At 37.7% G+C, this 27,140-nt stretch overlaps 1 protein-coding gene across 3 annotated transcripts in view; it reads left to right on the top strand.

Moving 5' to 3' along the window:
* Window positions 1-2,118: 2,118 nt before the first annotated feature.
* Window positions 2,119-27,140, top strand: part of TRIP11 (thyroid hormone receptor interactor 11) — a 34,712-nt gene continuing 9,690 nt past the window's right edge. For 2 of the 3 annotated variants that reach the window (XR_010070751.1, XM_063332545.1), the window contains exons 1-15: window positions 2,119-2,443; window positions 4,906-4,982; window positions 5,799-5,909; window positions 7,075-7,350; window positions 8,187-8,255; window positions 8,977-9,142; window positions 11,425-11,787; window positions 12,446-12,486; window positions 13,497-13,700; window positions 14,809-17,844; window positions 19,660-19,800; window positions 20,009-20,202; window positions 21,703-21,866; window positions 23,295-23,398; window positions 23,739-23,838. Coding sequence is in view for 2 of the 3 variants with exons in the window: in XM_063332545.1 (XP_063188615.1) it covers window positions 2,305-2,443; window positions 4,906-4,982; window positions 5,799-5,909; window positions 7,075-7,350; window positions 8,187-8,255; window positions 8,977-9,142; window positions 11,425-11,787; window positions 12,446-12,486; window positions 13,497-13,700; window positions 14,809-17,844; window positions 19,660-19,800; window positions 20,009-20,202; window positions 21,703-21,866; window positions 23,295-23,398; window positions 23,739-23,838 (5,185 nt within the window). In the remaining variant the exon portion in view is untranslated. The remainder of the gene's footprint in view (window positions 2,444-4,905; window positions 4,983-5,798; window positions 5,910-7,074; window positions 7,351-8,186; window positions 8,256-8,976; window positions 9,143-11,424; window positions 11,788-12,445; window positions 12,487-13,496; window positions 13,701-14,808; window positions 17,845-19,659; window positions 19,801-20,008; window positions 20,203-21,702; window positions 21,867-23,294; window positions 23,399-23,738; window positions 23,839-27,140) is intronic. The other variant, XM_063332546.1, reaches the window with a different exon arrangement.

Genomic DNA, 27,140 nt, shown 5'->3' with positions numbered 1-27,140 from the left:
TACACATATTTTGCCTTATTTGCATTTCAGACATGGCGGAAATGCTTCAGTATTTAACCTGCCACAGTCACCTCTTTCCCCCAGTTACAGTTCATCAGAATGTTAAAGTATATGTGACTTTTCAACTGCATTTACCAAATCAAAATGTTTCCTGTATTTTCTTTGTTAAGAAAAGCAAATAATTGTTACTACACTTGTATTTTATTTTTTTTTTCCTAGCACCCCCAAGTATAGCAACTGTGAATTCAGGAGGTGAAACGTATAAAAGGGTTTGAAGAGAAAGGGATGTAATATTTAAATACTATGGCGCAAAAAAAAAAAAAGAGTAAAACCTTGATATTGTCTTTAAAGCATGCAAGCATTGATAAAATTTTATCTTTTGCTACATGAAACCCCATGTGTACAAAACAGTGTAGAGTTAGGATTTTGTAAGGGAATAATTTTTTTCATCTCTTGCCTAATAGTTGTGTATTTTAAAAATCATTTTCAGGAATAGATTTTTTCATCTTGAGACTCTGCTTTCAGTATCATGTTTTTGGCTCTGGATTCCTGTACAATTTTTGTCTCTATTTTGTGTATATAAAGCATATAATACTGAGAAGATTAAAAAAAAAAAAGGAAAGCTTGAAAAGCTTTGTCATTGTTTTGACTGGAAAATGGCAGTGCTGTTTGGTATTTTGAAAATGCTCTCCAAATAGGCACGAATATATATGGTTGTATTTGATATCACTTTTTTTTAAATAAAATATGATTATAGCTTCTAATGTTTCTCTCTTGACCTGAGTATTTGCACATGCACTTTCCCTTATATGTGGATTGGACAGAGAGTCATCAAACATTGAAATCTCACCTTTGATACCAACGGGCTTTGTGCCAGATGTTGTGTATATACATTAGCAGTGGGGTAATTTTCTGTTACTCATAACTGACATTTCATCATCTCTGATGCCTTTTCATCTGTTGATACTCCAAAATTTATGTAAAGACACTCCTGTTAGGAAGAAAGTTGGTGCAGATTATAGTTATGCTACGTCTTTAAAAATTGTATGCTTTCCAATTTTAAAATATGCAACTGTTTGCTGTCTTGCTACCAGAATACGCATTCTTTTTGTGGCACAATGCACCATTTTTGTAGCGCAGTCAGTCCACAGAGCATCCTGCATGATTTCTGTGTGCCTTTATCACCAAGAGATGAAACCAGTCAGCTAAAAAACGAGTTGCAATCCTAAATAGTCAGTTTCTAGTTTCATCACTATATGCCCTTGTAAAAAGTCCCTCTACAGCTTTCTTGTAGGCCCCCTTCATCTAGATGCGTTCTAGATTTTTTCCCCAATTGCAATAAAAAGTCCACACGAACAAATAAATTTCCACTAGCAAAATGTACACCGTTTCCCTTAGGAAATGATACCTTTCAAACCAGCACAGTAAGTAAAGCAGCAAGCACAATGCTTATGTTTATATACCAAGCTGCTGTTTGTTCACACCAATACAAATTGCATGTGATATTAAAAGCAAAAAACCGAGATTTTACCCAACTGAAAAATGCTCAATTTGTTCCCACACATGCATGAGCCACACACGCCACACAAAAATGAACTTCCCAATGCAATTTTTGCTATTTTTGTGAGCGCAACAGGAGAAAACCTGAATGAAATTTAGAAGACGAGCAGACATAGTGCTCAGGGAGAGGATTTAGTGATGGTTTTTGTCAGAGTTGGGTTGGTGACTGGACTCGATGATCTGAAAGGTCCCTTCAAACGACCCTTCCAACCGAGGCAATTCTGTGATCCTATGAAACAGCCACCGCCGCAGCAGAAGGGGCCGCGCGTTTCAGGAACTCGCCTATTTCGTAAAAAAACCCCACATATTCGAACAAAAGACGCCTCTATCCTTGCGGCAGCGGGGCGCGGTGTCTCGTTAGCGAGGGGTGTCCCGGGTATGTGTATGAAGCCGTACTGAGGCTCCCTTCTCTGGCACCGCCGGCCACCATCCCGGCGCGGCCCGGCCCGGCGCCGCCCCGCCGCTATCCCGGCATCCTCCGCTGCCGCGCCCACGTCACGGCGGCGCCGCTGCTCTGGCCGGCCACCCGTGGCGCTGTCACCGGGGGTGTCATGGCGACCGTCGAGGTGGCAGAGGCCGGGGCCGCCGGGAGGAGCCGCTGAGCCGGGCCGCGCCGGGGGGATGCGGGAGGAGGGGTGGACGGGACCGGTGTGCTGAGCCCGCAGCAGGAGCCTTGGCCCTCCCTAGCCAGGAGAAGGGAGGAGGCAGCCGAGCGAGGCCCGGAGCCCTCTTGAGCGGGCGGCGATGGCGTCGTGGTTGGGCGGGCTGGGCTCGGGGCTGGGCCAGTCGCTGGGGCAGGTGGGGGGCAGCTTGTCATCGCTCACCGGCCAGATCTCCAGCTTCACCAAGGACATCCTGCTGGAGGGCGCCGAGGAAGTGGGCGGTAAGCGGGGCTGAGGCGCCGGGCGGGAAGGGGGGACACGCTTGCCGGGGCTGTCTGTGGCCAGTGCCTCAGGACTGGAGAGGCCGGCGTGGGGAGGGAGCCCTTCCGCCGCCGCCGGCTCCCTCAGGAGTCCTGCTAAACCCAGGCTTGGTGCCTTGTTTTCGTTTTTATTCCGCCCCTCTGTCTTCAGGATCTGGATAATAATCGTATTCCCAGGCTCTAATAGCGGAGGTAAACCCCTTCCCCAGGTCTGTTATTCGGAAGTTTCTCAGTTACGTGAAGCGTTGTGTTGATCAGTAATGGAAGCACACAGACGACACTCTTCTTCCACTCTGTTTGCTTGGTTTATCTAAAACCCCTGTTTGATTATATGCCTTTAGAGTGGTCTCCTGAAACTGAGGAGTAGTAGCAGTACAGAGTTGTTTGGGTTTTTTTGGCACGGGTGTGATCTAAGTCTGACGTGTCACACAGGCAAAGGCCCGGTGTTTCTCATGGTTTTGTTGTTTATATTTCTGTTGGCCGCAGAGAAACCTGTCGAGTTCTGCCATTCTCCTACAGCCAAGTAAGAGAACGTGGCCCTTCTTTATAGGGATTTAGAAGCTAGGATGATTTATATTTCGAACAGCTGCAACAAAAAAGACATCAAAGTAAGATATTCAATAAAGTAAGAGTAAATTTATTCTAAACTGTAGTCTGTTCGTTATATTTAAAACAATGCCTTTTTGTTATGTTTTTGAATAAAACTTTTGATTTTTCTAGCAAAGCAGCTGTATAACATGTCAATAAATATCAATAGGTTAATACCACTAATATTGTTTACCATCTTGAAACTATAACTTCTTGAAAAAGAAGTGAGCATTCTTGAAACAGTCTTAAGAATAGCAACCACAAAGAACAGCTGAGACTTCTGAATACTCATCTCAAATGTGAAATTAAACTGTTTTACTTTGTTTGCAACTTCACAACTATGAAGCATTGTGAAAGTATTGTATAGAACTTGTTGTTAAGCTGATAATACTGGTCTCATGGGTGGGTTTTTTGGTGTACAGGTAAAGTGCTCAGAAGAGAGCAATTTATTCTGATAACTGCAAAGTTATCTTTTTTCACTTTTCTGAAAGACTTGCATATGAATTTAGCTTTGAAACTTATTTTATGCTGCTAAACTGTGTAGTCATCTAGTGCGTTTGTTTTGCCTTTTTAAAAGATAGAGATTCCAATTCACACATTTTTACTGTAGTTTGTACAAGAGAGATGTGCTGATGTTCAGTAGTTATTTTCAGCTGCACAGATTGTTAGATACTGCTGTGAACAACTGCTGTTTCCTAAAAATTTTAGAGTAGTGCATTTTTGTTCGTTACTAACAGCGAGGGTGTAAAAATCTGGTGGCCTCTGAGTACTCTTCTGCAGAGACCTTTAAATACTATGCGTCCTAAAGAGCACTCGTCAAGCAGTTCCTTACATTTATTTTTTTTTTTAATTTCCTAGTATTCTAATGTTTCCTTGTTTTTAATATTATCCCTTACATTCACTACTTTGACTACCATCTGAACTGAAGATGGTGTTTGTGGATTGTTACTATTATTACACTTTAACATCTGAAGTGTAGCAGTTTTCATGGGTAGATTGTTGCCTCTGCAGCACTTAGAGCTGCATCAGTTTTAAACAGCGCATAGGAAATGATGAAGTGCAGTATTTACTTGAAAATTATATTTATTTCAAATTTTGAAAAATTGTCAAGGTTCCTTTATAGTCATTTCAGGATAATTTTTCATTAGTAAAAGGAAATGTGGTATTTCTACCTGTTAAAAGTGGAACATGGGAGAAGTAAAGAGCCTGTTTGAGGAAGGTTGATCATGAAAGGAAGAGCATCCAGGAACAGAATTTTGTGTTTTTGTATTAGATAAACTGGTATGGTAGATGGTGTCGCCTTTGTGAGGCCTATGGGGTTTTGTGCCTTTGTGTGGGGGACAGGGTTGGTGTTTTGTTGTGTGCGTTATTTTCTGGGGTTTACTGGGTTTGAGTGGGTTTTTTTCCTGAAAATTTAGTGACTGTTGTGTGTATTTTATGGAACTAATTATTGTTTTGAAACTTCACGTGAGATTACTGAGAAGCACGTAACTGTCATGTCAGGGGCAAAGTCCTAAATGAGCAACACATTCAGTGACACAAAATAGTCAAGTTAAGTTTCTCTTTAAAGTTTACATCCATACTTTTTTGTTACTTTTGTGATCTGACTTAAAGCCTGGATAAGAGAGAAGAACTGAATTAAGTTTATAAATACTCTATGGTCTGAAAAATAATTCTGACAGTGTTCTGATAAAAGCAGCTTTTGATATTTACCAAGGAACAAACACTGAAACAGTCTAAAGTAAGATGCCTATTAATAACTGTGGTCTTAACTGATGTCTACTTAACAGATTAAAATCAGTTTAATAAAAATGAAAATTTTCCCTTTCTTTCAGATGTGGCAACAGAACTCCATGTGTCCAATTCTAGACTCAGAGAAATAGAAAGTATTAACGCAGCACAAAAGCTTGAAGTAAGAGATTTTGGAACACTACTGTAATTAAAAGCAATAAATAACAATTGTTTCTTGTGAAGGTGAAGTACTGCGCTGAAGTTGCTTGTCCCTGGGTAAATCTAGAAACAGGGGTGACAGTGGTGTTAGAATGTGGACAGCATGTCTTTTGCAGCAAGCTTCAAAGTATAGAGCGTGTGTGTGTTCCCTGATGCAGTTCTCTGTTGCCCTGCTGCATGGTCATTTTGACATGGCTACGCCTGCTTGTGCTCTTCAAAAACTGCTTACAAATCCCACGTGCCCTTGTGGAAAGTGACTTCGTGTACTTTTACAAAGGACTTGTTGGTGTTGTGGCTTTATTCATGGCTGTAAACCAACGCTTTCATGTATGTCTTAACTTCTCAATGCTCTTGAGGGCTGAAGATAGTATTTTGAGGAAGTAACTGTTCCTGCTTGCCCTTTTTCTAGACTCTTGCCATCTGCTATTGGCCAATGTCAGGGAGAGAATACGGGACTGTATTTGTGCTCTGTGGCTGTTCTTAAATTCCACCTGTGGATCATGCTAAGATGTAGTTCAGCTCTCAATTTTTCATCTTGGTATTTACATCTGGTGGCCACAAACCCTTTTCTGAAAGTGAGTTAGATAGAGTCCATGGAAAGCTTGGACATGAACATGATTTTGAGCCCACGCTTGGAAGTTACTGTGTGTTGTGAATGAAATAACATGAGAAACCTGTACAATTTAATTGATTTCTTTACTGTTCAGCAGACTTATGCTTTTCTAATTATGTAAGAACTCTTCCGAATGTACCAACATTCATTTCTCTTTTTTGCTAGAATGAGAGACTGAAAAAAGTTTGTAGTGATTTAGAAGAAAAGCACGAAGCAGCAGAACTTCAAATTAAGCAGTTATCTGTAGAGTACCGAAATCAGCTTCAACAGAAAGAGGTAGGATACAGAGTGAAATATTCGAGTAAGTATGTCCAATAACCATATGTATTGTGCTGTTTAATCTCTTTGTTATAGTATTGGTGCTCTTTCAGTGGAAGTATTGGTCAGAGTTATGGTTTCTTGGTTTGTTTATGTAGACACTGAGAGACTATGACATATATTTTGTTGAATCATCTAATAGAAGCAGAGCTGCCAGGAGATAGTTGAGAAAGCTCTCTGGGAACGTCATGCATATATCAGAATTTCTGTTGTTTCTGGAATCACTGTGAGAAAGGACACTTAAACTGTTTTGGATTGCTGATTCAATTATCTTTAAGGAAAGCAATGGGAGCAAATTCTCATTTGAAGCAGTTATATTGTCTGTGGATATAATAATTATTTATATTAATGCATACAGTTAAAGGGAACAGAACTAGCTTTCATAATTTGAGAAGTGTCCCTTTGTAATGGAAACATGGGCTTTATAACCTATTGAGTAATGTGAGGTTTCATAGCCTTTTAAATGGAAAAAGCTACCAGTGTGCCTAGAATTACACAAAAGGAGTTTTATTTCTGCTTTGTTTGTAAATGCATATGGGAGCTAAAGGAAGCAGAATTTTGAGATGTATAGAATTCTGCTTGTTAAATACAACAACACAGTTCTCATGAGAAAATTGTATGCAGCTAACTTCAGTTTATTGTAAATAAGTAAATTTTCAATATGTTGAGTTTTTAAGTGTAGAAGAAATCAAATGCAATGTAAGTAACTGGGGGAGCATCATATATTGCTTAATTTTAATATCAGAATACCCTCTTTAAATATTTGAGTTTTTTGTAAGACCTGTTAGCCTGAATCTTGCTATAGTACTTAGGTACCTTGGCTGCTGAGGGCATCAGCAAACGCTTTTACTCAAGTTTGACTTAACTGAAAACTATTAAAACTTTTAATACGTCTCATGGCACGAGATATTTTGTAAAACATCAGCTAACGCTGCTTTTCTCCATTAGGAGTGTATGTGGGGTTTTTTCCTTTTCTTTTTAGTGAAAGTGTTCAGTAATTTGTGCTGGGGGGGGGGAGTCATTTGGTTAATTCACATTTCATAAGGCTACAAGGGGTAAAGGAAGTAGAGTGTATTTTGACATTCTTCTTATTGAAACAATGCATTGTGGTGTGTATATTCAGGTGGAAATCAGCCATCTAAAAGCTAGACAGAATGCACTACAGGAACAGCTGCAGAAAGTACAGACGGCTGCTCAGTCAGCACAGTCCGGAGCTGCTGTTTTGCCACCAGCCACTGCATCAGCTTCCTATGTTCCAGTGGGCAGACATTCCTCAGGTTTTGAAGGAGATGACATGGATTTTGGAGATATAATCTGGTCACAACAAGAAATAAACAGATTGTCCAATGATGTTTCTAGGCTTGAATCTGAGGTTGACCACTGGAAGCAGATTGCACTGGTGAGTGGTTCCCTTCTGTCTTACCCTCCCCGCTCCCCTCCAAATTAGTATTTTCATTGCATTTGTTGTTTCTGGAGTGGGTCTTTTGAAAGTTTGTGCTGTACAGATTCTGAAAGCGACATGATTTGATGAAAAAGATGGAAACCTGATGATCTTTTAGTCATTTTCTTTCTGGCACATGACTAGCGACACATTCAGTGACTAACTTCCAAATGCTGTTTCATGATGCTTTTATGCATGACGTGTCAAGTTAGGAAACAGGTTTCATAAACATTTACCAAGAATACTACTTCAAGCTTTCATTTTAGTGCAGCCTTTTAAAAAATACTTTTCTTCATCCTGGCTGTGATATTGAGTATTGACAGCAAAATACTCTTCAAAGTGATAGTTGGGTACTTGCATACTATTTTTATTTACTTTTCTCTCAGTCCTTGATATGTCAGTTGTAATTCATGGAACAAGAAAGAATGTAATCTTTTAGCTGCTGTTGATGTGAGTCATCATTTTTCAAGCTATAGCCTGATTTCAGAGGTATACTCTTCCCATGGGGAAATATTCAAGTAAAATTAAGCAACCCGTTTGTCTTAAGTGCAATAACACCCCCCATCCCAAACTCTTACACATTTGCATGTAATAATTTAAAAAAAAAAATCTGTGGAAAATCAAAATGTGTCCATTAAAATGTCTTTTTTTGGTCAAAATTACTGTAGGTTTGAATTTTGCTTCACATTAGCTTTGTTGTTTTCTACTTTTGAGTATCAACAGGAAGAACTTATGTGAAAAATACGTGTATTTATCAGAATTTTCACACTGATATGTGATTTTTCTTTTCTCAGTCTTCTAAAGTGCAAGGGACCAATGATGCTGAACAAAGTGAAATATGCAAACTGCAAAATATTGTTAAGGTAAGATGACAATTTTTACAAACTTGTCTTTTCTTATGCTTTATTCTTGATGGTTTTGCATATGGTCACATGACTTTTGAGTGTAGTTAAAATATTTACAACATTATCACTTAGCATTTTCTCTATTAAAAATGCATGTGGGCATGTAATTGTACTACTGACTGAAATATTGATGTGCTATATTTAAAACCAGTTACTCTGAGAAAGGGTATTTATATGATTTGATGAATATAGTATGTAAACTTAAAAGAATGATGTTAGTACGTACGAGGGCAAATCACTTTCAGAAGCTGTTGGTGACTTACGAGACTGAATTTAAGATACACAAAATAATTTTTTCTCTCTTCTCTGAACATCTTGCTTTTTTTCATTGACGATTTGTGTTTTCATACCCATTTGCATGTCATCCTTGAAAGTTACTATAAATATGTCGTAGTGTATCCCAATTCCTATGAATGAGTTGTAATCTCTCTACATTTGTTTAATATTTGCTGTTATGTAGAGCGTACTGTTTGTGTAAATATATTTCTAAAAGGAATGTCTCTTAACACGTTTAAAAAAAGTAATTAAAAGCCAAGAAACTTGACATCTCCTGTGAGAAATCCTTTAATAAATTCTGTAATTTTACTAGGGAAAACTTTTTTTTCTTTCTTCTGTATTTTTTCTTCCTTAAGCTGCTGTACCGTATATTACCTTTCTCTTTCTCTGATGATATTTGTAGGAGCTGAAACAGAATTTAAGTCAAGAAATAGATGAACATCAACATGAACTTTCAGTATTGCAGGATGCACACAGACAAAAGTTACTAGAGATAAGTCGTCGACACCGAGAAGAACTGAGTGAATATGAAGAGCGAATTGAAGAACTTGAGAATCAGTTACAGCAAGGTCTTTATTACCACATGCTTTCTTTTTTATTTAATGTAATTTCCATTAAAGCGTCAAATACATATGTAACAGTGTAATAGATACCAAATACATGATGTTTAGGAATTTGAATTTCAACTCAGTTCAGCTTCATTGTTTAAGACGCATGCGTGTCCTAGTATCTTATATTCACTGTGATTGGCTTGAACACTGGAATGATAGCATTTAATCTTCTGACGTATATCAGTCTAGAAGGCCATTTTCTATACATATCAAATTTTGAGCTCTAAATTCTACACTACAGGCTACAGAGTTGGGTAGAGAGGAACCTAATGAAGTTCAGCAAGGGCAAGTGTAGGGTCCTGCACCTTGGGAGGAATAACCCCCTGCCCCAGTACAGTACAGGGGGAAAGCAGCTCTGGGACTCCTGGTGGACAACAAGTTGACCATGAGGCAGCAATGTGCCCTTGTGGCCATGAAGGCCAGTGGTCTCCTGGGGCTCATTGAAAAGGGCGTGGACAGCAGGTGGAGGGAGGTCATCCTCCTCCTCTACTCTGCCCTGGTGCGGCCGCATCGGCAGTGATGGGTCCAGTGCTGGGCTCCCCAGTTAAAGAAAGATGGGGAACTACTGGAGAGAGTCCAGCAGAGGGCTATGAAGATGATCAAGGGAATGGAGCACCTCTCTTATGAGGAAGGGCTGAAAGACCTGGGTCTGTTTAGCCTAGAGAAGAGAAGATGAGAGGGGATCTCATCAATGCCGATCAATATCTAAAGGGTGGGTGTCAGGAGGATGGGGCCAGCCTGTTGTTCAGTGGTGCCCAGCGACAGGACAAGGGGCAAGGGGCACATACTGGAACACAGGAAATTCCATCTCAACATGAGGAAAAACTCTTCCCTTTGAGGGTGCCAGAGCCCTGGAACAGGCTGCCCAGAGAGGGTGTGGAGTCTCCTTTTCTGGAGCTATTCCAAACCCGCCTGGGGTTCCTGTCCAACCTGCTCTAGGTGACCCTGCTCTGGCAGGGAGTTGGACTAGGTGATCTCTGAAGGTCCCTTCCAACCCCTATGATTCTGCGTAGAAGCAGCTCAGTAGTTCTCAGAAGGAGCTTTTTATTGTCTTGTAGGTATTCCATATTCCAAAAATTAGTCATGTCAGTTAGGTTTCCTTTAGGGGCTTTGCGCAAATATATGAGATTTGCTTGTAAACCTCTATTTTATTATCTGTCAACTCAGACTTCTAAAGAGTGTGTACTCTCATCTTGGGAAGACAGATCCATTTTCTTCATGGAAGGAAGGGAAATGTTTTCACAACCTCCTAATTTCTAAGATAGTACTGATAGGGAATGTATTTCTTAAAATCAGATGCCTGTTTAGATGTGATCTGTCTTTTACTGCACATACTACATATACAGCACGTATGTACACCAGTAGGACTAATTTAATGAAGTCAAAGGCAGGAATCCCATATCTTTTGCACTACAAGTTATCTGTAAAATAAGTACTGGTCACAGCTTTTGAAGAATTAGAGTATTTTATATTTTTGCTTTCTTGGTCTGTTTGACAACATAATACAGACTGGGGCAGGGGGAAGTGTTTGAGCTTACATTGAAATGAATTCACAGTGTGCTTTCATTGAACTTTTTTCTGTACATTTTTGTTTATGCCTTTTTATACTCTGTAGCTTACCTGGAAATTACATTGTAAGGGTTGTACAGAACTGTCGATGTCATGATAGTATGGTGGATATGTAAAAATATCAATTCTGCAAAGTGAGATCTGTAGGTGAAAAACTTTGTGCATCATTTAGCAAATGATGTACTAATTTGTAGCAAATCGTTCTCCGTAACAACCATTGAAATGCAATTAATTATATTATAAACAGGTATTTATGCGTTTTGAATTAGATGGGGTTTGATAAATTATTTTTAGAAAAAAGATAATTCTTGATAAATTATTCTTAGAAAATTGAGGTATTCCAAATGCTGATAAATTAGATTCTGTCATCTCCCCACCAAGGGAGATGGGGGTCAAGTATATTTTAATTAAATTGTGAACAATGTATGTCTCGCAACACTTGTCTTTTGAGCCAGGTATGTACAAGTATTTGCAAAGCTGCTTATCAGACTAGTATAGCACTGCTTCAACTGTTAGTTCTATTTAAATAAGCTTTCTATTGATGATGATTATGTCTTTGGTTTAGACTATCTCCCTCTGTCAGGAGAAAGGGTGGAAGGGGAGACTTCTAAGCAAAAGATCTACAGTGCTGGCTTTCGTTAATACTGCAAACTGTCTTTTTATCTTTTTAGGTGGTGTGAGCGCTGATGCCGTGGATGACTCTAAAAGTAGCGAACAGAAAAAAAACGCGCAGAGCCTAGAAGGAGGAAAAGTAGAAAAGTTGCAAGTTGTGAAGGACTTAGAGGATGAAATAAGAAAATTAAATCACAAATTGTCTTCTGCCAAAGAAGAAAACAAAATTCTTCTGAAAGAGCAAGAATTGGCAAAGGCAGAAAAAATCCAAATAGTGCAAGAATATGAAAATCTTAAATCTGACTTTAGTATGCTTCAAAGTTCTGTTGCAAAGCAAGATGTTCTGAAAGAACAGGAGAAGAAGCTCCAGTCAAGGACATCACTACCAGAAGATGTTGTCAGACTACAGCAAGCACTGTTAGGTACAAAAATGGTTTATAATTTTTTATTATTATTATTTTTAGTTTATCTTCACAGGTTTTCACTGTTAATGCTCAGGACTTATTTTTAGAATTTGGAACTGAATATGAGAACCTTCTAAAAGTTAGTGGCTTAGAAAAGGGTTGTCCATTGAGGTAAGGCTAAGCAGAACAGAGAGATATAATTAGGACTAGTGTGATTATCATAGGGGTTTCTGATTAGGTAAGTAATTATGCCTGACAGCTGTTTGGTTAGTTTTTTCTTTCATTAAAAGTAGGTAAGCCTCAATAGAAGTTGGGTTTTTTTTAAATTCTAAAAGAACACTTTTTGTGTGTAAAGGCAGTCTCTTGCTAATATCTTCTTAAAGCAACACTGAAACACATCTATTTAAGAAGTGTATCTGTATCTAGAAAATCTTCTAATATTGCGTAACTGCTCCAGTGTAGTAGCAAAGTCCTCCTAATGTGGACTTGGTTGTACTTTGTGGTGGTGATTGATGGTGCGTCTGAATCTTCTACAGCACTGATGTTTATCATCACAAAATATTGTGAAACTGTTCTCTTCTGGGAAGCAGAGTTCTGTTGGGTCAAGGTGGGAGAATGATTTGGTTTTATTGTTTGGAAAGTAGTAAAATTACGTGCCTTTTTTTTTCCTTTATAGAAGCAGAAAATGAAATAGCAAGACTTTCAAGTTTAAATCAGGTAAAGCAATTTCTAAATTAAGCCACCATAAAAGTTCATAGCAGTAGTAACTGATGGAAAGCACGCGCTCTGGCACTATACGTTTTTTGAAACATTCACGCTTCTACATAAATAACCTTGTTATCGAGGACATAATTGTGGATTAATTGTATAATTATATGTGGAATTGATAGAAATGTTACATTTTGACTTGTGAAACTCCACAGCGTACTCTTAAAGAAAACTAGTGGAGTCCCACCTGTCCCATTGCTACTTAGGCTGCTGTAACATACGCTTTCAAAGTCTTAATATGTTCTGTAAAAATTTGTCATTTTTCACCTCTTCCACTTTGGCACGTTTCAGTTTTGACACTGTTACCAGTTGTAAAATATCTCTAATACTCTAATAATACTACATTCCATCTTACTGATGAAGTCAAGCAGTGGAACGTGCAGTTTCTGTGGAACACACCTTTTAATTTTTGGCAAGGTTGACTTAGTCCTTTGAAAACTCAGACTTGAGAGACTTGCCTTAGTTTACTTTGTATCCAGTAGTATTTTTCAATTGGGATTGTGTGTTCTACGTGCATTCAAGAGTTCCCATGGCATTTTTCATGAGGGCGTTATTCAGGTGTTCTTGATTAAAACTTCCCATCTCACCATGCAGCCTACTACATGTTTAGGGTATCTCTTGGAGATACAATCATTTATCCCAGCTGTGGATCTGTACCTCAGCGATGGATATAACTTTGCTTGTCAGACCCTGGCTTTTTGTGCAGAAGTTTGTAAATTGCATTCCTAAACTTAGTAATGAGAAAATGAATGTGTATGTAGGAGTGGTAGAGACATATGCTTCACAATGAAGAATTTTTAACTGGGATAATATTCATGTAGGCTTAGAGATTCTAACATAAAAATGCATGCTTTGCTTTTAATTGTTGAGAGGAAATAAACGATTTTGAATCTAAATAGCTTATAAATTTCAGCAAGATAAAGTCTAATTTTAGTTTGTTTTGTTTTTTTTAACTTGAGGGACTTGAGAAGAAACTGACAAGCGCACAACCTAAAAATGAGAATATTCTTTCTGTGTATACTGAGGATCAGAATTCAGAATTAAGTCAGTTAAGACAAGATTTGGAAAGGAAAGAACATGAATTAAATGAAAGTATTGCTGAAAGGGAAACATTAATAGCGGAGTTGGAAGAATTAGACAAGCAGAATCAAGAAGCTACTCAGGTAATAAATACTGCAATTAATTATTGAACTGCTAAAATAAATGTTTAGATTTGTGTGCATGTGTATTTATCTTTTAAGTTGGTCTTTGAACATAGATAGCAGGGAAATATAAGTTATCTTCTGAGGCTTAAAAAGAATATTGGGACCAGTGTTTCTCCATATCTACTATCTTAATGCAAGATTCTGAAGTACAAGAAACCTACTTGTTATGGACAAAGAAATAATATGGCATGTCAGCTGTCCATAAGGGATGTTGCTTTCTAAACTTCTGTTAAATACTACTTGATTTTTCCTTGCAAGACTTTTGACGTCTCTTATGCTGCTTAGACTTTGACCTCTGTCTTGTGACAGTATGCATAACATGAATGATTTTTTTAAAGAAAACCATTTTTCTTTTCCTTTCATTATTTTTAATTATTTTGAATAATTAAATTATTTTATTACAAGTTCGTAATAATACAAGCATTTCTGGAGCAGAAAAGGTCACCAATTGTATGTAATCAAAATGGAATGATACCTTTTTGTCACTGTTCTGATATATTTGACCTGTAAAGGTATAGTTGCAAGCCATGTGTTTTTTCAGTATTGATTTACTTTATGGAATTGAACATTTAAAGTGTTTTCCTATGAAATGAATCCCAGAATTTTATTTTTTTAAAAAAATAAGCTCAAACAAGAAATTGAAAACAGAATATACAGGTATGAATTTACTTCTGTAATTTGTTATTTTAAATTTAGTGCCTCCCTGATTTTAAGTAATGGTTGTTTGCTGCATATCCATTCCAACTGCCCTGACAAATTCTGACAGTTCTTTTTCTTTGGTAGTTCTCTTTTTATTCCTTGATTTAGGTGGAGTTCTTTTGGGGTTTTCCTGGGTTTAGTGAAATGTAATCTATCCCTATTTGATATTTGGTTTTAATTAATTTAGCATTAACTGGTTGATACTACTTGCCAACTTAATGTTGGCAATTAGGAAACACCTTTGTTTCCTCTCAGTTTTTTGTTTTTTTTTTTTTTTTTTTAAATTGTTCAGAGGATAAAAATGAATGAAATAGATAGTTTGGCTGGTTCTCCTCTCCTAATGAATTCTCACTTGTGTTCATTTCAGCATATGATTACACTGAAAGAGCAGCTGTCAAAACAACACACAGGAACTGATAGCATCATCAAACAGCTGAAATTTGACATAGATTTTGAAAGAAAGAAAGTATCACAGTTAGAAACCGAGAAGATGGAAGCTATTAAGGAGTTAGATAGTCAGAAAGAAAAATTAAGCCAATGTTCATATGCACTTAATGATTTGCATATAAGTAAGAAGCAGCTTCAAGATAAAATTAAAGACCTTCAGGAACAATTAAGGAAAGCCCAGGACTGTCATTTGGATAATAAAAAAGAAATCGGAGAATTGCAGCAGAGACTAAAAGAAAGAGAGGAGGAACTTTCTGTATCATTGAGCACGTTAAAAGAAAAAAGTAATCAGGAATCTAACTACACTTGTCAAGATCCGATTCTCAAAGAAAGAGAAGTAGAAATTGCAAAACTACAGAATGACATTTCAGAAAACAAACAACTAAATGAAGACTTAGAGAAGTCTCTGTCTGATCTCAGAACAGAAAATGGAAAGCTGTTAGCAGCCATTGAAGAACTAAAACAGGAGTTAAGTGATGCCATTTCTGAGAAAAATAAAGTTTACTTGGAAAAAGACACTGTTATGGAGGCTCTGAAAATGGAAAAAAGACAGATAGAGAGCGAATTAAACCAAACAGAAAAGAGGCTTTTGGAACAAGCACATAAGTATAAGCAAACTATTGAGGAATTATCAAATGCCCGTAGTATGGATACCACTGCATTGCAGCTTGAACATGAGCGCCTGGTTAAACTCAACCAAGAGAAAGACTTTAAGATTGCTGAACTTCAAAGGAGCGTCGAGCAGATGGAAATTGACCATCAAGAAACAAAAGACATGTTGACTACTAGCTTAGGAGGACAAAAACAGTTGACAGAACTCATAAAAGAGAAAGAGGTATTTATTGAAAAATTTAAAAATCAAGCCTTACAGGTGAAGCAGGAACTTGAGGAATATATGAAAGTTTCAAAAAAACAGGATGTCTTAAAACAGAACTTGGAGGAAAAGGACAGAAGTCTTGCAGTCATGAAGGAAGAAAATAATCATTTGAAAGAAGAAATTGAACGCCTTAAGGATCAGCAAAGTAGAGCCACGCCTGTGGTTGAGCCTAAAACTCTAGATATTATTATTGAACTTGAAAGTGAGGTAACACAGTTAAAAGTGATAAAGAGTAATCTTGAAGAAGAAATAGAAGTTCTCAAAAAAACAATAGAAGATCAGAATCAAACAACAGTGCAACTTCAGCAGTCTCTGCAGGAACAAAGAAAGGAAATAGATGAGTCTAAATTTCAGTGTGAGCAAATGAATGTCACACATGAAAGACTCTCTTTAGAGAAAGATGAGGAAATTAAAAATTTGCAGAAAACAATTGAACAAATTAAAACTCAGTTGCACAAAGAGAGACAGATTATTCAGACTGATTCCTCTGATCTTTTTCAGGAAACCAAAGTTCAGACTCTTAATGGGGAAAATGGAAATGAAAAGCATGACTTGTCTAAAGCTGAAATTGAAAGACTGGTAAAAGGTATCAAAGAAAGGGAGATGGAGATAAAGCTTCTAAATGAAAAGAACATTTCTCTAAGTCAGCAAATTGATCAGTTGTCTAAGGATGAAGTTGGCAAACTTATTCGGATCATTCAAGAGAAGGATTTAGAAATACAAGCTCTCAACGCTAGAGTTTCCTCAGCTTCCTATAGGCAGGATGTTCTTTGTCTTCAGCAGCAGCTGCAAGCTTATGTTGTGGAAAGAGAACAAGTACTAGCAGTTCTAAGTGAAAAGACAAGAGAAAACAGTCAGTTAAAAACAGAGTATCGTAATATCATGGATATAGTCGCTGCTAAAGAAGCAGCTTTGGTAAGGTTGCAAGAGGAGAATCAAAAGTTATCTAACAGATCTGAAAACAGCAGTCAAGACATGTCTAGAGAAACTATACAGAATTTATCCCGTATCATTCGAGAAAAAGATATTGAAATAGATGCTCTAAGTCAAAAATGCCAAACCTTATTGACTGTCTTGCAGACATCCAGTACAGGTACTGATAACGGGTCAGGAGGTGTTACCAGTAACCAGTTTGAGAAACTTCTACAAGAACGGGATAAACTAAAACAGCAGGTAAAGAAGATGGAGGAGTGGAAGCAACAGGTAATAACCACAGTTCAGAATATGCAGCATGAGTCCGCTCACCTCCAAGAAGAGTTACACAAGCTTCAAGCACAAATTTCAGTTGAAAGCGACAGTAATTCAAAGTTGCAGGTAGATTATAACGGCTTGATTCAGAGTTACGAAGAGAATGAGAAAAAGCTGAGAAGTTTTAGTCAGGAATTAGCACAAGTTCAACACAGCATAGGACAGCTTCATAACACCAAGGATCTTCTCCTGAGTAAACTTGATTTGGTGACACCATCTGTGGCAACGGCTTCCACCGTTCCACAGCTTTCAGACATTCAGTGCAGTGCTCCCGAAGTTCTCAGTGATGAGCCCGAGTCTAAACTCCTTCAAAAGGAGTTGGAACAATTGAAAAAAAAATTGCAAGAAAAAGATTCAACTATTAGGACTCTTCAGGAAAACAATCAGCGATTATCTGATTCTGTGGCTGCAGCATCAGAGATTGAAAGAAAGAGTCAAGAAGGAACTGAGTCAGAGATGAGGCAGATCAAAGAAAAACATGATATCCTACAGAAATCACTTAGGGAAAAAGACATATTAATTAAATCTAAAAGTGATCAGTTACTTTCTGTGAGTGAAAATCTTAGTAATAAAGAAAATGAAAATGAGCTTTTGAAGCAAGCTGTGACTAATCTTAAAGAAAGAATTTTAATTTTAGAAATGGATATTCGAAAACTGAAAGAAGAAAATGAAAAAATAGTTGCAAGATCTAGGGAAAAAGAAACAGAATTCCGAGCGCTTCAGGAGACTAATATGCAGTTTTCAATGATGCTGAAAGAGAAAGAGTTTGAGTCTCACTCAATGAAGGAAAAAGCTCTTGCTTTTGAGAAGCTGTTGAAAGAAAAAGAACAGGTACATGCATTCATATTCATTAATATCTTTTAAAATTAGTCACATGGTAATGCGTTTTTGCATATATTTAGCCGTCAGGTGTTTGCCTGAAATCCATTTGTGATTCCTTACTGCATTACGTTACAACAAAAATCCTCCCCCTGCCATGTTAAGAAATTAAAAAGTCAGCAGGTGAGTGGTTTACAATGTTATCTGTGAAATGTGCTGCCGTAAACTAAATTTTAATTTATTTGGAAATTGCTCATTTACTGAACAGCTGCTCAAAATTTTGGTTTGGCTGTTTCATTAAGTGACCTGTATACTTTCTACTGTATGGTACTCAAACTCCTGCAGAATTGGCCAGCAGGACTAATTTTCCGATGTGCTTTCCTCTAATGTTTGTCATTCCAATGTGATTGCTTTGCAACATCCCTGTGAGATGTTGGGGTTTATGTAGCTTGCTTTTATGGCTGGAGAAACTCCACTGCAAAAAAAAAAAAAAAAAAAAAAAAAAAAAGGATTGGACAAGCTAAATTAGTGGTTGCTTCCCTGCAATTTGACATATGGAAAAATTGATACTTTTTTCAAAGCATATGTTCAGAGGAAAGTTGCAGTGGCTTATTAATTATTGCGTATGTAATTTGAAGAACGCTTTTTGAAAAGAGCAGAGAGTTATGTGGCATCATTGATACATTGGTCAACAGCACCTTGTATGAACTGCTGCTGCTGGAGTTAACAAAGTAACAGGTGAATTTACAAGATACAAATTCATGTGGTGGGTATCTTTGGCCTGCAGACTTTCACTCCCTGGTGGTTTAGGATTTCAGTTTCACAAGCATGGAACATTCGTCTGGATGTTTTCCTTGCACAAGTAGGAGTTCCTGTTACATGCTTTGTGTTTGCTATGGAGAACTAGGAAAAATAGTATTCAAGCAGTTTTGTATGCGTCAGAGGATAACACAATGTAAAAAGAGAAGGTTTGCCTTCAGGGTTATGGTTCTACTGCAAAATGAATTTTACTATATTCAGTTTGGTTAATAAAACCAAATAATTGAAGCTCATAAGTATTAGTGATAAGGATTGGTTTACTTCTACCCAACATATTCAATAAAAGTAACTGCTTTCAAAACAACATGTGAGACAAGGTAAAGAGCATGCTGAAAAGTTTCAAATAACTGAAAATGCGTTCATATGTACGTGTGAATTCTGTGTAACTGACATACTCACACTTCTCCTTTATATGCTGATGTGCAGTTACAGTAAATTGCATGTAAGTGGGAACATTGTTAATTGAAATTTGACATCTGAAAATGTGATGAACACTGCTGTGATTTGTTGAAGGTTAATCTTTGGGAGTGAGGGAGTTGTTTTTAAAGATTTCTTCATGTGTTTAGTCATCTTAAGTTCAGACAAGTTGATCTACCTAGGCTGATGCTTTACATGTGCATGGCTTAAACGGGTATCACAGAGAACAGATTCCAAACACTGGGGCAAAAGTGAAATTCTCAAGTATTCAAGTTGTCTGAGACTCTATGTACATGATATATATCTTTCATCTAAAGATAGGTAGGTATCTATTTGTTCACAGCAGTCAGTTAAGACAATGCATCTGTATAGTGTCTTTTGGCAATAACTTCTACTTTGTCTTCTAACATGTGAGCGAATAACTTCAAAATAATATTTTCCCTGAATGTTTTTCTATGCTGTAGGGCCATGGGCGTCCTGCCCTTTTCCTTGTTATATCAGTATCGTCTTTATGCTCTTCTGAGCAAAGACTGCGTCTCCTTGGGTAAAATTATTTGCTGCATTTGAAATGCTTGTTTGTGTCTTCAACAGGGCAAGACAGGAGAATTGAATCAACTGTTAAATGAAGTTAAATCAATGCAGGAAAAGGCTGTGAGTTTTCAGCAAGAGAGGGACCAAGTCATGGTGGCACTCAAACAGAAGCAAATGGAGAGCAGTGCCCTGCAGAGCGAGGTACACCGCCAAATAACTTACAGTTGCAAGAAATAAAAAGAAATTGCATCTGTAGTATTTTCTGAATTCTTTTTTGTTAGCAATCACTTGTAAAAAGCATTTAAAATCGATACACGTGCAATGTGCTTCAATGGACATGTTTTATGTTTGCTTAAATTATTTTTATGAGAAGTGATATTATGGGCAACTTAAGGTATGTTCTACACAGATACAGCATTTGCGTGAGAAAGAGCAGCGCCTCAACCAGGAGCTGGAGAGGTTACGGAATCACCTCTTAGAAATGGAGGACTCCTACACCCGAGAAGCTTTAGCTGCAGAAGACAGAGAGGTCAAGCTAAGAAAGAAAGTTTTGGTTTTGGAAGAAAAACTTGCGTCCTCATCTACTGCAGTGGAGAATGCCAGGTAGTTTTTTCATTTATACTGCAGTGGCATTGGCTGTATTTATATATATAACAGTTAGCTAGACTGGTACTGATGGCTTTATTTTACTGAATTACCATTTTATAACATGCTAAGCAGTCGAGAAAACAAAAAGATAAAAACTTTTGTTTCTTTAAATGAGGAAGGTGATTTGAAATATACTTGGCTGCTGTTGACAACTTGAGAAGGTATTTGTCCTTTTAGTAGTGACTATTGAAATCTCACATCTTTGATAGTGCTTAGATCCAGAAAAAACAAAAATCCCTCAACCTATTGATTTAGTTGTCTGTCAAATCAAAAAAGATGGGACTTTAAAGTCAAGGCTTTGTTCAGTTTGAAAGAGTCTTATTTTATAACCTTCAATGCACAAATGTGACTGTCAAGCTTTGTGAATTGCTTTCCAGACAAGTGCGTGTCCTTACTTTATACCTGATACCACTACTAAAAGCTTTATTAGTGTATATAGATAAAGCAAGATGCATTGAAGTTCTCATGGGTGGCAGAATCTGGGAGGCTAGAGCCAATTGTGGTTTTTTATTTATTTGCCATCATCACATTTTCAGCCAGAACAATGAGAACTTAAGTATCAAAATTACTCATGCCTATCTTGACTGCTTTAATATTGTTTTATTTAAAGGAATGTCAGTTACTTTGGGCAAAAGAATTTTTTTCTTGTCTTATTACAGTTGTCCAAATGAACAAGTATTTTAATCAAAATATATGTATGTAGCTGCAGTCTTTCTTTTTTATTTAAGTACCAAAGATGGATTCTGCTCTTAATGTTTTCAGCAAAAAGATTTCTGAGTGGAATTTGTTGTGAAAAATTGTGGAAGGAAGTGGAAGAGTTGAGAGAAGGTTGTGTGTAAAAACTCTTCCTCAGAATGTTTTGTAATTCTTCATCAAACTTGTCAAATACCTTTCAAGAAATGCTGCCTGTTTCCCACCTGACATGCACTCTTAAAAAGACTGACATAGGAGAAAACAGGTTCATAATATTTTTGCATAATGTGAAGTTAAATGGGGCATTCAGTCATCAGTATGGAGCAAGATATACTGAGTTCTCGGAGACTGGCTTTAAAAGTAAAAATTGCTAGAAAGACCTATTGATTCATGTAGCAATTCGTGCAGACAATTAGCAAGATATCGATTCATTTTTTTGGTAAAAATATTGTTAATAATAAACAACAAAGATTAATTTTTTCTTTTCCTAAAGCACCTCAAACAAAAGTAGGTTGAGTTTTGGTTTTGGGGTTTATTTCTCATTGACAAACTTTTATTACCAGACTTATTTAAAGTCTGTTGTTAGGTTGTTTTTTTGTTGTTTGCTGTTTTTTTTAAAGAGGAATCAGGGGAAAAAAATTGGCTCCATTTTTATAAATTGAGCTGAAATATTAAAGGTAGGCTATTTTTGCTGGGATTTCATTTTCTTTGTGACAACTTCTGTTATTTTCTCCATAAATAATGTGTTTTGTTTTCATTAAGTCACCAAGCTAGTCTGCAAGTTGAATCTTTGCAAGAGCAATTAAACCTGGTTTCCAAGCAGAGAGATGAAACTGTGCTGCAGCTCACCATCTCACAGGACCAAGTGAAGCAGTATGCATTGTCACTGGCCAACCTGCAGATGGTACTAGAGCAATTCCAACAGGGTGAGTTCTGTCGAGAAATAGCAAAGATTGCAACAAGCGTTTTTCCACTGGGATAGTTCATAGAATCATAGAATATTCATGGTTGGAAAGGACCTTTGAGATCATCGAGTCCAACCATACACACACAGAAAAAAACCCCTACAATCTCTGCCACTAGAGCATGCCCTGAAGTGCCAAATCTTAAATACCTCTAGGGCTGGTGACGCAGCCGCCTCCCTGGGCAGGCTGTTTCAGTGCCTGACCACTCTTTCAGTAAAGTCATTCTTCCTAATGTCTAATCTAAACCTCCCCTGCTGCAACTTCAGACCATTTCCTCTGGTCCTGTCATTATTCACCTGGGAGAAGAGGCCAACACCCACCTCTCTCCAGCCTCCTTTCAGGTAGTTGTAGAGGGCAATGAGGCCTCCCCTCAGCCTCCTCTTCTCCAAGCTAAACATGCCCAGCTCTCTCAGCCTCTCCTCACATGACCTGGTCTCCAGACCCCTCACCAGCCTGGTAGCTCTCCTCTGGACACACTCCAGCACTTCAATGTCCCTCTTGTACAGAGGGGCCCAGAACTGAACACAGTACTCGAGGTGAGGCCTCACCAGTGCCGAGGACAGAGGCACGATCACTTCCCTACTCCTGCTGGCCACGCCATTCCTGATAGAAGCCAGAATGCTGTTGGCCACCTTGGCCACCTGGGCACACTGCTGGCTCATGTTAAGCTGGCCATCCACCATCACCCCCAGGTCCTTTTCTGCTGGGCAGCTTTCCAGCCACTCTTCCCCAAGCCTATGCAATTGGTCTTGGCCCATCGATCCAGCCTGTCCAGGTCCCTCTGTAGGGCCTTCCTACCCTCAAGCAGATTAACTCTCTCACCTAGTTTGGTGTCATCTGCAAACTTACTGAGGGTGCACTCAATCCCCTCATCCAGATCATTGATAAAGGTATAAACAAAACTGGCCCCAAAACTGAGCCCTGAGGGACACCACTGGTGACCGGCCGCCAAGAGGATTTCACCCCATTAATCACAACCCTCTCTGGGCACGGCCATCCCGCCAGTCTCTTACCCAGTGAAGAGTACCCTTGTCTATGCCATGATTCGCCAGCTTCTCCAGGAGAATGCTGTGGGAGACGGTGTCAAAGGCCTTACCAAAGTCCAGATAGACATATTTTGGTGCTTTTTAAACAGTAGTTACTTGGTTTCCTTTTTGACAGCTTGAATTTCAGAATCTGTTGCCTTTTAAAAAAAACTTAGAGAAGCAATTCTGGCCCTGTGTAAACTGATTGTCAGTATCCCACTTACGAAATATGAATGCCTTCTCTGCCTCATGAAGACCACATATGATAATGCTGAGGTTTTGCAATTGCATATCCCAAAAAAAACAGTTACATGTTGTGAATTAAGATTTTTTTGTTTTTCATGCTGTATTTTTAATCCTTTAGAAGAAAAAGCGATGTATTCAGCAGAGCTGGAGAAACACCAAAAACAGACTGCAGAATGGAGGAGAAAAGCAGAAAGCTTAGAAGAAAAAGTTGTGTCACTGCAGGTGGGCTGAATAATGAAATTGAACCCTATGAAACTAAATGCTTATTCTTGACTGTTTTTTTTGTTTTTAACTGCTGTATTAAGTGTTACTGTCTAAGAATACATCAAATTATGTAATTATTCTCTCTTCCTTGGAAGAGAGAGGGGCGCTAAAAGAAGGTCAGCAAAGTAGTATTCCTCTGCTGACCATCCGTTTTCTGAGGATATTTACAATCCAGTTACTCTAAAGAACAAATGATTGAAGTCTCTGCATCTCTTTGTTCGATCTGCATTGTATTAGTGTAATTGTGACGGTAAACTCCCTCGCTTCTCTTTTTGTTCCTTTCCTGCCCTCTATTCAGGAAAGTTTAGAAGAGGCGAATGCTGCTCTGGATGCAGCATCAAGGCTTACTGAGCAGCTTGACATCAAAGAGGAGCAGATTGAAGAACTTAAGAAAGAAGGTAACTATATATATATTTTTTTTTTTTTTTTTTTAATCTCTGTTTAAAACATTCGAAGCAGCTGAGGAGAAGATGTAGTATTCCTAGTAACTTACCAAAATTCGTCTCGTATATGGAAAAGAGTAACTCTGTGCCACCTTTTGAGAACTTCCTTGTTTATAAAGCAAATTTGAAAAAGTGTTATTTACCTTCTGTTTGGGATCTTTCTCAAAAGAAAGCCCTGTAGTAGTTGGTTTTTGTTCGGTTTGTGCTTTTTTTTTTTTTTTTTTTTTCCCCTGTAAATACCAAAGCCCTTCATTTAGCTCAGTAAATGTCTTCTTTAAAAAGTTTCTGAAATACCAAATGTTGTCAGGTTTTCCAAAGTGACTACCTACGATATTTGACATAGGCACAGGAGTACAGTGAGGTAGAGAGAAAAGGTGTGCTGTTGGTAAGAGATGTAGAGGGAGCAGCTCTTGCTCAGAAGTGAGACTGAAGAGATTTTGTGGAAGGTCTTGGACACATCTCTAGATTGTATTTTTAGATCTCATTTCAAATAAGCTTCCTGATTGCTCGTATTTAGAAAGATGCCTTTCATATTGTTCTCATATTAAGTACTCTAATGTTTGATGAATGTCATTACTGTGAATTTGAAGACAAAACTTGTCCAGATGGTAGAGGAATTTGCCAGAGAAACAGTTTTGAAAAGGAAGAATATTTACAGTGAGGGTGGCCAAACATTGGACTAGGTTGCCCAGAGACATGGAGTGTCCATCCATGGAGATATTCAAACCCAAGTGGCCGTGGGTCAGGATGGCCTGTTGAAGGTGACCCTGCTTGAGCAGAGGGCTTGGACTAGATGATCTAGAGGTCACTTCCAACATAATTGTTTCTTTGATTTTTTGATTCTGTTTTCGGGTGTGGTTTTGTGGTCTCTTTTTTCTCCTTTTTGGTATCACTAAAACATGAATTCTGTATGAGATGCAGAGCCTTCTCTTTCACAAACACATTTAGCATTAAGACTGTACAAAAGCCTAAAAAGGCAGAATAACCTCTTACTAAAAATTGATTTAACTTCCATGTGTGGCCTTACACTATTTAGTCTAATCAAATGGAAAAAATGAAGGGTAGTTTCTATGCAATCTATTTGAATGTCAAACATCAGTAAAGATTTATAAGCTCAGAGACTCACTTGGAGGTAACAAAATAATAACATAAGGTCACTTTTTTTCCCATTACTGCATTAATTTCAGTTTTCATGAGAAAGGAGTCATAGCATTGGCCAAAGCAGGACTTAGGACCAATAATAATTTTGCTCCATTTCTGTACTTACCTCTTACCTCTGACTTGTAATTTTGTCTGCAATGTTTCATTGAACAAGAAGGGAAGGCTACTTCTTTGTGTCTAGTTGCATGACATTTCTGTTATGGGTGAACTTATTAACAGTACCGACTGCTGAGGGAATATTAGGCTTTTTTCTTTTTTTTTTTTTTTTTTTTTATTGTCTTCATCTGTCTTTTCCTTCTCCATTTTCCCAACTGAGTCCTACTTTCTCTTTCCCTCTTTATTTCTGTGTGTCACCATATTTTCCCATTTCTGCAGCATCCTCTGTTATGGTCAGGCTTTCACTGAGCACATGGGTTAAATCTAAAATCAGAGAAAAACTTAGGATTGATCCCTGATGTGGCCCTAAAAAGGCAGCTTGAAGAGCAGAGGTTTGCTTACTCTCTGTGGTTACTGAACAGCTCGCTCTTTCTGGTTTTTTTCCTCTTATCTGTGGGAAATTTTGGGGTGAATGCCTTCAATTAAGGTTTGCTGGGGGAAGACCTGGTGCAGCATCTCTGCTGGATGCAATGGTAACTCTTGCCCTGAACACACACAACTAATTATTGCTGTTAATTTTTAAATTATAATTTGCCTTACTTTGAAATAACATGCTTTCTTAAAGCATACTTGCTTATGATTAGATAGTTGGTGTGAAAAGTCACTTCAGCAAGAACTCTAAAAAAATAAGATACGACTTCTCTACTATATAATTGTTTGTGTACTTACATAAATTTAATTGTGTCTAAGTGCAATTTGGCATGCAAGTGGTGTCCTAGGAGTGCTCTCTGAGTTCGCATTGTACAAGTTAAATTAAATTTCAAGCTGCTACATGAATTTGTACAACTACATACTGATTTGCTTTTGAATTCTGTATATCTCTGTCTCACTACAGACAATCACAGCAAAAGTTTTCAAACACCCTGGACTGAAATTAACTTTGGCATAGGCAAATATGGCACTCTGAAATGGGGAGCTCTTCATTACTGGTTAATTTTGATTGCAAACCTTTGCATATGAAAGCAGGAGGGCTTTGAACTTTGACAGAAAACTGGATCTCAGTATTTTATCAAGCTATGTTGTATTGGCAAGCGATTCACTTGGTAAAAAAAATGGAAAAGGGATTGTTGCATAAAGGAAACAGCACTTTAATGTTGTTGTAGAATAAATCATTTTTATTGAAAAAAAAAAAAGGGGGCTACTCCATTTTCTCTATTTACACAAGAAAACATATAAAGTCGTATTGAAAATTGGCCAAATACATTCCCAGACACAGTTTTGTTGGCCAAATCTTTTGAAGGATTTCTTTATGGATTTTTTTGGCAGGAGAAGTGATTTTAATGGAAAAGTATAAGATGTACCAGATGCAGTCTTCTGGATTGCCATAAATGGTTAACAAATTATTGGAGACTGTTGTAAATGTCTGGTTTACAGCAGTCCATGCTGAATTTTGGCTCAGGTTTCTTTTGTTATTCAGTCTTTTCATATGCATGAAGTACGTGTTTTTTAAGTCCTTTTCAACTGTAAGATTCTATTTTAGAAGGAAATATTCCATTTAAAAAATATGGTTAGTGATAGAGTTGCAGAGTCACTGTGGATGGAATATAGCTCTGTAGCTTCCTTAAAAGTTGGTTCTCTGCAACATAAAATCTTTTTGCCAAGTAAAAATAGAAAACAACAGTAGTATTTAATTGAAATTATTAATACATTTGTTTTAAAATTCATCATGTGAATGAAAATTGAAAAGGAAACATGGGATTGTCTTGCTTTGTAGAACAATAGCAACAGCATGAGGTTTACTTGCAATTTGTTTTCAGATGCTGTTTGTTTATCTTTTTGTGGCATTAATAGTTTAACTTTTTTAATTCCCTTTACTCCGTGGAGACCCAAATTGCAACTCAACTTCCATGTATGTTCCTGCAAATGTTATCTTTCTGTAATTATATTCCAAATGTTTTTCTTCAAGTATTGGGGTCCTATTTAACCAGATTTACAAAGCA

Source organism: Chroicocephalus ridibundus, chromosome 4 (assembly GCF_963924245.1).
Source record: "Chroicocephalus ridibundus chromosome 4, bChrRid1.1, whole genome shotgun sequence".
In the NCBI taxonomy this organism is placed as follows: domain Eukaryota; kingdom Metazoa; phylum Chordata; class Aves; order Charadriiformes; family Laridae; genus Chroicocephalus; species Chroicocephalus ridibundus.
The sequence above is the reverse complement of the archived record's forward strand: the minus strand, read 5'-3'. Positions and strand labels throughout refer to the sequence as shown.